The sequence below is a fragment of the Vipera ursinii genome (genome assembly GCF_947247035.1).
Source record: "Vipera ursinii genome assembly, chromosome: 6".
NCBI lineage: Eukaryota > Metazoa > Chordata > Lepidosauria > Squamata > Viperidae > Vipera > Vipera ursinii.
The window spans coordinates 43,659,355-43,670,202 of record NC_139515.1 but is presented as its reverse complement, the minus strand read 5'-3'; the positions used below and the strand labels follow the sequence as shown (position 1 = coordinate 43,670,202).

The window sequence follows — 10,848 nt, the reverse complement described above, 5'->3', positions numbered from 1 at the left end:
GCTTGACTGCCTTGACTTATTGATGGGGTTAGGTTCAAGACATCTTATCTGAAAATAGGGTTGCTAGGGTTACTCTTGCTTATCCTGATGGGCTTAGGCCAACACATCACTTCCGCTCGCCTTATCTGAAAATAAGGTGGTTACTTCCGCATAGGGCCATCATCTGCTGACGTAATCAACACCACGTGGGTTTGTTTACTTTGTTTACTTTAACTTTACTTATCTAAGATGGCGGCGCCTGGAATGGCTGCGGCTGCATTGGCTCTTGAAGGCAAATAGTTTTGGGAGGGATAGTAAGGGCTATAGGCCACATGATCAGGAAGATTTTAATGTGTTTGAGCAACATGGTGGAACTAAGGTAACATACGACATACGACCGACAATCTTTGCTGGCATGGCGAGTTTCTAGTTGTTGGTGAGACCTGTAACATCGTGTGCTTCACATAGAGACGGACACAGAGCTGGGGTAGAGATGAGTTTATTCTGAACAGAACGAACTGGGGAAACAGGGAAGCCTGGCGTCTATTTGTACCTGCCCAGGTGGATGGCATCCAATAAGTTCAAACCTGGGCTTCCTGCCAGTGCAGGTGACAATGGGTGTAGATCCTGGCTTCCCACCAGACTGACCATGCCTGGGGCTGTCAACAGCTTAAGTCATTAGGCTTATCCTGAGTGAGCAGTCATCGCCCAGAGCTGTCCAGCCCCTCTGCTGATCTGTACCATCAGCCTCCTGCTGTGCTGTCCTTTGTGTATGCTGGGAGGCATACACTGCACCCCTTCCCCCATAGTGAGGATGATCCTCTGTCGTTCCTTCTTAACTATATACAGCTTATTTACAATTTTTACATTTAACCCTCCAGATTCCTCCCCCCCCCAGGCTTAAGAGCGAACATAATCACTGAGGTAGCTGGGGGCTCTGTGTGTCCTGTTTGATCTTCTCAGGCTTGGCTCTGTAGTGGTTTCGGTTCTGCTTCCTGTTCCTTGGTCTGGTTGTGTCGGCATAATCTATATGGACCCTGGACCAGGGGGTGTGAGTTTGTTCCCACTTGTGGACTGGATTTGTGTGTGTGCATGTGTTTCTGTGTTGGCTCTTTGCGACCTGCTGCCCTCAGGCTCTTGCCTACTTTCCTTGTCAGCTCCCTGCCAGGCAGATGGATGCCCCAAAACCCTTCCTGCTGTTCTTCTGGGTGACTGTGACTGTGGCTGTGTGTGTGTTTGTGTTTGCTCTGCCTCCTTCCTTGCTGTTTCCATTGATTCTCCACCCGTCCTCTCAGGGGCTCTCTTCCTTAGTTGATCTAAGTGTCTCCTCCACAGGAGTCCCCCCTCCACCCTTACTCTGTAGGAGAGGGGGCCTGTCTGTTCCACCACTTCACCTGGCACCCATGGATGGCCTGTGCTGTAATTTCTGGCCCAGATCTGCTCCCCTATATTGAAATTGGTTTTGAGGGTTGGGGGTTCTGTGTCTGCTGATACCCTGTCTGGGTGGAGTCTGTCTAACGTAGTTATGAGGCGTCTGCCCCACCTGAGCTCCGCTGGGCTCTTTCCTGTGGCTGTGCAGGGTGTTGCGTGTTGATGGAGGAGGAATGTGGCCAGTCTCTGTTTCCAGTCCCCTTGTACTATTCGTTTGAGTGCATCCTTGGTAGTCCGCACGAACCTCTCTGCCAACCCATTACTGGCAGGGTGAAAGGGCGCTGAAGTGGCATGCCTAATCCCCAAGGTCCTCAGGAACACTTGGAAATCCGAGGAGGTAAATTGCGCTCCGTTATCAGATACTACTACATCTGGTAGCCCATGTGTGGCAAACACTCCCCTTAGTGCCTGTATTGTGCCCGCTGATGTCATGTTGGACACAGGTACCACCTCTAACCACTTGGAGTGACTATCCACGATGACTAAGAAGGTGTGTCCCTGAAATGGCCCGGCATAATCTATATGGACCCTGGACCAAGGAGTGTGAGTTTGTTCCCACTTGTGGACTGGAGCGTGTGCCTGCTCTGGGTGAGACCTTTGGCATGTGTAACATCCTGCTACCAACCCCTCTATCTCTTTATCCAACCCAGGCCACCACAGGTAACTCCTGGTCAGAGCCTTCATCCTTACCACTCCCGGGTGACCCTCGTGAAGGGACTGAAGGACTTTCTCCCTAAGTTTTGTGGGGATGATGACCCTACTCCCCCACAGCAGGCAGCCTTTATGGGTTGAGAGCTCGTGCCGCCGCGTAAAAAATGCTGTGAACTCAGGTCCCGGTGACTTGTCCTGCCACCCGCTGCTAACCCAGGACTGAATTCTGCTAAGAATCTTATCCCTGGGACTTTCGGCTGCTATGTCGCTAGTGTCTAATGGGCACTCAGCCAGCTCCTGTATTGCTAATATCTGATTAGCAGGAGCGGGATCCAGTCCAGCCTCCCTTAGGGGAAGTCTGCTGAGTCCGTCGGCGTGTCCCATTTCCTTTCCTGGTCTATGGATTACCTTACAGGAGTATGCTGAAAGAAAAATGGACCAACGGAGCATCCTTGGTGAAAGGATCTGTGGCGTTTGCTTCTCCGTGGTGAATAATCCCAGCAGGGGCTTGTGATCCATGTAAATGAGGAACTCCCTCCCGTACAGGTAGTTGTGGAACTTTTTTACCCCCGCGACCACTGCCAGCGCCTCCTTATCTATCTGCACGTAGTTTCTCTTCGCCGCTGACAGGGTCCGGGAATAGTATGCTATGGGAGCCTGCGAGCCATCCTCCCTTAAGTGGCTGAGGACTGCCCCTATCCCATAAGGGGATGCATCGCACACTAGGCAGATGGGCTGGTCCTCCCTGAAGTGAGCGACCGTTGCGTCCCTGGCTAGCATGTTCCTAAGGGTCCTGAACGTGCTTGTGTGTGTGGCAGTCCAGTCCCAGGGTGTTTGTTTGTCCAGGAGCCTGTGCAAGGGCTCCGCGATGGTCGCCTTGTGTGGCAGGAATGTATGATAAAAATTTAAGAGACCAAGGAACGCTTGCACCTCCGCTTTGTTTTTGGGAATTGGGGCTTCCTTGATAGCCCTCACCTTGGAGGCTGACGGGTGGATGCCCTGCGCGTCTATCCTGAATCCCAGAAACTCCGTCTCCGTAACCCCAATTTTACACTTGTCCCTTTTCAGTCTTAGACCCACATCCCTAAAACAACCGAGTACCGCCCTTAGCCGTGATGCCAAACTGGCCGTTATAAGGACGTCGTCAAAATACGGGCAAACCCCGGGGATCCCCTTTAGCGTTTTTTCTATGACTTCCTGGAAAATCCCCGGAGCTACGCTCACCCCGAATTGCAGTCGGTTTACCCAGAACGCCCCTTTGTGGGTGATGATGGTCTGGGCCCTTGCTGCCTCGGGGTCTACCGGCAGCTGCTGATAAGCCTGAGCAAGATCTAATTTCGCGAATACCGCCCCACCTTGCAGGGATGCCAGGATGCTGCTTACGGCGGGAACCGGGTACGAATGCACACTTAACACCCGGTTAATTGTCCCCTTATAATCTGCGCAGATTCTAATGTCCCCATTTGCCTTTAACGGGGTAACTATGGGGGTCTCCCAGTCTGCCCCATCTACCGGCGTCAGCACCCCCTGTCCACTAACTTATCCAATTCCTGCTCAATCTTATGCTTGAGCGCAAAGGGAACTCTCCTCGCCTTCATCCTGACCGGTGGGACTAGGGGGTTTAATTTAAAAGAAATTGGGGGCCCGGTGTACTTCCCCAACCGTGGAAGACATCTGCGAACTCCCTGCAGATGCCCTCCAGGGAGGTGTGGCTCTGCGTTTGGTGGATCCCGGTGATCCCAATGTCCAACGCCCTGAACCATCCTAGCCCCACAAGGCTGGTCCGTTGCCCTTCGACGACCAGCACGCTCAACTTCCCCTTAAACCCTTTGTAGTGGACCGTCACCGACGCCTCCCCCCTGACTTTAATCGGAGAGTTCTGGAAGTCTGAGAGGGTCAGTTTGGATGGCCTCAGGGGAACCCGCTGGCCGCTCCGCTTGCAGATCTCGCTGAAAGTCCGCACAGAGATAATGGATACGGCTGACCCAGAGTCAAGTTCCATTACGCAGGGAACCCCTTGAATTTTGACCCTCAGTTTGATTTTTGGGATAAGGGGTGGGTGTTCCCCGGTTTTGCAAACAGCCGACCGTCCCGCCATGTGGCTAACCGTAAGCCTCGGTGACCTCTCCCCTGTACCTGTGGCCAGCTGGAAATCCGCCTCCACCTCGTGCAGACTGTCCCTTGGCCGGCCCCGAAAGACCGCCGTGATGTGGCCGGTCTTCCCGCACGCTCTGCACTTTGCCGATTTGAAATGGCAGGTAGACCGGGGGTGCTGTCCTCCGCAGCTGGCGCAACAGGTAGACCGGTTGGAGTTTCCTGCCCCGCAGCCGATGCACGGGGTAGACCGGTGTTGCCCAAGTGAGCCGGGCTGGGTAGATCTGGGGCCGCTGCCTCACTGCTGGGTAGATCGGGAGTGATGGGTGCTGCAGCCGAAGAACTGGGTAGACCAGGGGCCGCTTGTTCCGCATCCGCACTCCTGGTACCGCTGCTCGGCCGTCGCTGGGCGCTGCTCCTTCATGCGGTCCCGGGAATAGGTGGTTGATCGCTGCTGGCGGTGGATGGCGTCCACCTCGAAGTCTCCCCCTTCTGCATCGTCGTGGCTGGACAGCTGATGGATGGTCCCGTTCTCCCTTGCGTCGGACTCCGCCGCTACGTCCCAGGCTAGGAACTCCTCCTGGACATCCTGAAGGGTCAGCTTCTGCTTGGCAAACATCTTCTGCCGCAGCTTCCGGTCCCTTAGCCCGCAGACGATCCGATCCCGCAGATGGACTTCGAGGTTGTCGAAGTTGCAGAGTCTCGCCGCTTGTCGCAGGGCAGCCATGTACTGCTTCGCGGTCTCGCCTGGACGCTGGTCCCGTTTCTCGAAATGGTACCGCCAAGCTATCTCTGATGTTTCGGGCTTAAAGTGTTCCGTTAGCTTAGATATCAGTTCGCTGTACCCCGCGCACAGCGAACCGCCAGCTGGTACGTCTCCGTGCCACAGCTGCAGAGTAGCGCCGCTGCTCTCTGTCGGTCATACTTGACCCCATTCGCCCGTAGGTAGCACTCGAGCTGACCTACGAACGCCTCCCACTCCTCAGGGCGGTTGCTGTTGAAAATGGGGTATTGTCCCAGTTGTGCCATTACCTCGGTCGGGGTCGTCCTGCGTCGGGTCCTGAGCTGCCGATGGGGTTTCGTCTGCGGCTAGCGTTTTCCGGAGCAGGATCCCACCTTTGTCGCCAGTGTAACGTCGCGTGCTTCACATAGAGACAGACACAGAGCTGCGGTAGAGATGAGTTTATTCTGAACAGAACGAACTGGGGAAACAGGGAAGCCTGGCGTCTATTTGTACCTGCCCAGGTGGATGGCATCCAATCAGTTCAAACCTGGGCTTCCTGCCAGTGCAGGTGACAATGGGTGTAGATCCTGGCTTCCCACCAGGCTGACCATGCCTGGGGTTGTCAACAGCTTAAGTCATTAGGCTTATCCTGAGTGAGCTGTTCAGCCCCTCTGCTGATCTGCACCATCAGCCTCCTGCTGTGCTGTCCTTTGTGTATGCTGGGAGGCATACATTGCAAGACCGTTAAAAGTCATTGGTGCTGTTTGAATTTGTTCTACCAGCAGCAAGATCTGACTGCTGGCCTAGTGATGGATTGTATTGCAAATCAGGGCTGTTTCCAGAGGAGGCAGAGGAGGAGAGGACCTGGAGCTTATGAGTGAAGGAACTGGATGAGGCTGTCGGCAGGCCCAGAGGAAGAGAGGGAGGTTTTTGGAGGAGTTGGTGGTGGCAGCAGCATGCTCCAGGGGCGAAAAGAAGCAAGGCCTCTTTAAGGAAAAGGTGGAAGAGTCAGGATTAGAAAAAGGAAAGAAGGCAAGGTTGTCAGAATACAAGCGAATTTGAGGCGTTTGCCATCGTTCACTCCCTAGAGACTAAAATGGACAATGTGAAATTTGAGCGGGCCATGAACAAGGAGTATATATCGGAGGTGGTGACCCTTTGAGAGCTGTATGCAACGAAATTTCATTTTGATGTATGCCAATTGGTGTACATTCAAAGTGACAATAAAGTTATCATTATCATTATGACATCACTTATCAAAAGTGCTGATAATTTTCATTAAAAAAGGTATACACTATAACTACTGATGTCATTCATTTTTTGTAAGCTCTCTAAACAATTCTGGTTTTAGTACCTCTTAAAAAGCTAACAAAATGCAGGCCTGTCCCATTTCTACAGAGAGATTCTTCCATATTATAGCATATATTGTCTGCAATTCTAGCAACCACCAGAACTGAATCACTGATATTTGGAATTTCCAACAGTTTGTGAGTTATCTTTTCAAAAGGTCTAATAGCAGACCTGTGGCAATGATCTTGATGGGAAAAAAGTCAAGAGAGGTTTTAACCCTTTGCTGTGAGCCTGACCCAGATATAATGTCTTTCCCGCCTGTAATTTGCATTTTTAAACTGTGATATCACATTTAGGTTGACCTTAACTTGCATGTATCAAGGTAACAAAACCCCTTTTTGCCCCCTCCATCACCAATTGGGACACTTCATAAGTAATTTACTGTATCTGTGGCTTTTTTGAATGTTGAGGTTAATAAATTGTCAGGAAGTGGAAAGTGCAAGACCTGATGATGTCATTTTAACTCATCTCTACTGTCTGAGCACAGTAGTAATGGATATGCACACACACATATATATAAGAGTATCTTCATCTGTTTTAAATTACATCCAAAAAGTTCAGGTAAGTACTAATGTATATGCCTTGCATGTTTTATAGATATGACTATTCATTTTATGTATCTTTTTGGGATAATCTTAATTTTCTGTGTCTATTAAAAAGTCTAAGGCTGTAGCTGACACTTTCCAGGGCTGACTGCCATTCTTTTGGAACTATGGATGCATGGAAGAATTGGATAAGATGCTCTCTTCTTTGGGGGTTCTGCTGTTATTACTTCTTCCTCCTCACTGTTGCAAGTCCTTTGCCCTTGAAGCAAACAGGCACTCTAAATAACAATTCCTGCAGCCTCAGCCAACACCACTTTCAGAGGATCACCATCAAGAACATGACCTATAGCGTGGCCAAACAGGTAAAACCAGAGGGCTTTGCACAGTGCCAGAGTATTGGCTATTGGACTTTTCTATTGTGTATTTTCTGGTTTGCATCCATTTTTTCTGCCTTTTTTAATTTTGTGATAGCTGGATATGTCCTGGTGAGTTAGGGTTTTCCAAATTGCACTTATAATATGTATAATTTGGAAAAGCCATAACTCAGTAGAACATATCCAGAAGTCTCTGCTGGGCAATCTGGTAGCAGCTTGGTACATGTCTATTTCTTTATTGGCTTTCTGTACATTGTTAGCCATATAATTTTACTTACTGTTATTTTCTGTCTATAAATCTTGCAAATTTCAGATTTGTTAAATATTTACAATATATTGTGATTTCCATGTCAGAATTCACCAGCAAATTCCTCAGATTTCCTATTTTGGTAGGTTTTACTCTTTTTGCCAGGTTTTCCTATTGGTTTGTGTGATTTTGGCTTAGCACAATTTGTGATTCTGCCATGGTTTGTCAGTAATGGCACATTGCTTACCAAGTTATGCAGAAATCAGCCACCGTATATATTTTTTAAAAAATTCAAATGGCTAGCTCAAATAAAAATGTGTTTTTTAAATTTCTACCTTTTTCTTGGTTTCTACAATTCCCTGGTGAAATTAGAAAGCTATTGCAGTTCCAGTAAATTGGTAGCTACAAAACAGGACTTTCAAAAAGTTAAAGGCTCATTTTCCGCACTACAGTTTTCCTGTTTCTTTTATCAGGCAAGGCTTTACGATAAGGACACAGATAACAGATTTGTGGGACAGCATCTATATACCAACATCACGGTGAGACTCTATTTTAAACATGCATTAATTATTCTTAACATGCTTATTCCTGCATAGTCCAATCTCTATTTTTTGCCTGTTGATCTTGCAGAGGAATGAACGTTGCTACTTAATGAAAAGAGTAACAGATATTGTGCTCACACACGTCCTCTATAACCTGAAGAACCAATATCCCAGTCTCCAAGAAGTAATATATTTTTTGGTGCATTTGAATGTGGAACTGCGTGACTGTGTAAGCATCATAAGATTTGTGTATTGGGCAGATACTTCTCTCCTGTCAGAATTCAGATCATTTCATTTCAGATGATGGTGAGAGGAATATTTCAGCATATGTAAAGGAAATGCCAGTTTCAAAAAAACTTCAAATGGTTTTTATTTGTTCTCTATCCCTTCTTCTCAACTTTCTTTAAATCTTCCTCTTTATATCTAATTTTCTTTTTTGGATGGTTTCAAACTGCAAATAGAGTTGGCCTTTACAGTACATCTACCTCTCAACTACATCTAACACCATAGCTCTAGTGCTGATAACACTAACAGAGGAAACCTCAAATCAAAACATCCAAGATTTCTGAAGTTCAACACAAACCACATTGTTATATTTTTTTCTTTCCTTTTCAGAAACCACTGGAAGATAAAACATACATAGAAGGACATTTGAAAAGAATGAAAGACAAATTAGAACAGGTACATTAATTTAAGAATAGATTGATGAGAGCAATGGAGGTATGCTGCCTATTTTTGTCACTATGGAAGGTTGAATTAAATGTCTAGAATAGTTCTGACCAGCTTTCAGGGGCTGTGGATATATTATTCGAGAAAAGGTAGACCATGTTAAATCAAGACAGTGCAAGACTGAAATTGGGTAAAGTTGACATGTAGCACCTTATAGTTGCATCCATATTATTTGTATTTCTTCCTTCACCCTCCATTTCTTCAGCTGTTTTCAACATCTCCTATTCTGATTTTCAGTTTTCATTTGAGTAAGTTATTTTGCCAAACTTTGAACTGTTGCATATTTTCACTATGATAGGAAGCAATATCAGAGCAAAAAAGCAATAATCTTGGTGATGGCAAATGCAACAGCTCTCTCTTTGCAATATATTGGGAAGGGTTTTTTTTACGTGATGCAGGTAAAAATGCACTACAGGTAACAGTCAGAGGAGCTATGATCTTCTTTCAACAGAGATTTAACTCTCCAATTTATGGATTAAAGAGTCTTTCATGCTTTCACATCTATTAAGTCCAGTCAAAATCTACAGTAGCTATGGGATTGCATTATGACAGTTTGAAGTCCAAATATATTTAATATAGCATATGCTTTCTTAGTCTGACCACAGGATATCTTAAAATCGCAAATCTTTTTATAATTTTTGATTACATTTTATTTGATGTCATGTATATGAGATAGCAGAATTATTTTAACTTTACTACTGAAGTTCACAGAGGTGGTCACAGGTTCTGCAAGGCCAGGATTACCCTGAATAGGCTTGATAATTGACCGTATCCCTTATGTCTTCTATCATATAGGATCACACAACTGATCTTATAGAACAAAAGACCTAAACAAAACAAAAAAACCCTACCTGCTATACGTCAAAACAAACAAGTAATATTTTGCCATACTAGTTTAGGTAGAGCCCTTAATAAAAATAATTCCCATCACCAAATAAATTCTAGGCAAAGCAATGTATACTTGGATCTGTTGAAGACCATACTTTTGCTTTGATTTTTCAGTTGGGAGAGAATGGAATGAACAAAGTAGTTGGTGAACTTGATTTGCTGTTTGACTATCTGGAGAATGCATGCACTTCAAAGAAAGCAAGCAGCGGGCACCAGGGCAACAAGAACTGAGTGGATCATCAAATTTATTATATGTTTTTCATATACTGGAGAAAAAGCAATACATATTATAAGTCAATGTTAAGGTCAATTTCCAGAAATCTTTGTTCATCTGATACAAAAAATTTATAAATACGTTCGGATGCTGCAGTTTGAGATTTCAGATAGGTCCAATGAAACGAATGTCTCCCTTGGAGCTATAACTGAATAAGTAACAATTTGCCAAATTATAAAAGTGGAATTTCGGATAGCATCCTGATAAGTCAAACAATTTTATTTATTTAAGTATCTGAATAATTTTTGGAGAATATTTTACCTACTAACAGTACTTATCTTCAAAGAATCACTATACATTTGCCATAGCATTTTACTGAGTATTACCACTGGATATACCTAATAATTTATTGTTATATTTTGATATATTTGATATATTTTGATATAATTTATCATGTATTTATAGGAATATTCTATGATATAGTTTGTAACTTTTAAATATTATATTTTAAGCAATATATTTAGATTTTAGATTTAGATTTTATTAGATTTATATACTGCCCTTTCCCGAAGGACTCGGTGGTTTACAGGGCATTTTAAAATTATATCAATATAAAATACAAAGTTAAAAGAGAATTAAAAGATTAAATTATCCCTGAAAATAAAACCCCAGTTAAAATTCTCAGCCTGGGTCAGAGAGCTCAAAGAGCCAAGTCTTCAGGTCCCGGCGGAATGAGCGTAGGTCAGGGGCAGTCCTGAGCTCCACAGGCAGCTGGTTCCAGATGGTAGGCACACCCACAGAAAAGGCCCTCTCCGTGGGTGTTATCTGCCGGCAATCTTTTACCGGCGGCACCCTGAGAAGACCCTCCCTCTGCGAGCGCACTGGACGAAGGGAACTTGATGCTGGCAGCAGGTGTTCCCTCAAATATCCCGGACCCAAGCCATTTAGGGCTTTATAGGTCATCACCAGCACTTTGAATCTCACCCGGAGGGCAACCGGAAGCCAATGCAGCTCACGGAGTAGAGGTGTTACATGGGAGTATCGGAAAACCCCCATCACAACTTGTGCGGCCGCATTCTG

General features: G+C 46.0%; 1 protein-coding gene across 2 annotated transcripts in view; it reads left to right on the top strand.

Moving 5' to 3' along the window:
• The first annotated feature begins 6,666 nt into the window (after positions 1-6,666).
• Positions 6,667-10,848, top strand: part of IL22 (interleukin 22) — a 53,504-nt gene continuing 49,322 nt past the window's right edge. Inside the window, exons 1-5 of one of the 2 annotated variants that reach the window (XM_083366636.1) lie at positions 6,667-7,136; positions 7,869-7,934; positions 8,026-8,166; positions 8,553-8,618; positions 9,669-10,743. In XM_083366636.1, the coding sequence (XP_083222762.1) occupies positions 6,942-7,136; positions 7,869-7,934; positions 8,026-8,166; positions 8,553-8,618; positions 9,669-9,785 (585 nt within the window). In that variant the 5' untranslated portion in view covers positions 6,667-6,941 and the 3' untranslated portion in view covers positions 9,786-10,743. Of the gene's footprint in view, positions 7,137-7,868; positions 7,935-8,025; positions 8,167-8,552; positions 8,619-9,668; positions 10,744-10,848 lie in introns of those variants that run through there. The other variant, XM_083366635.1, reaches the window with a different exon arrangement.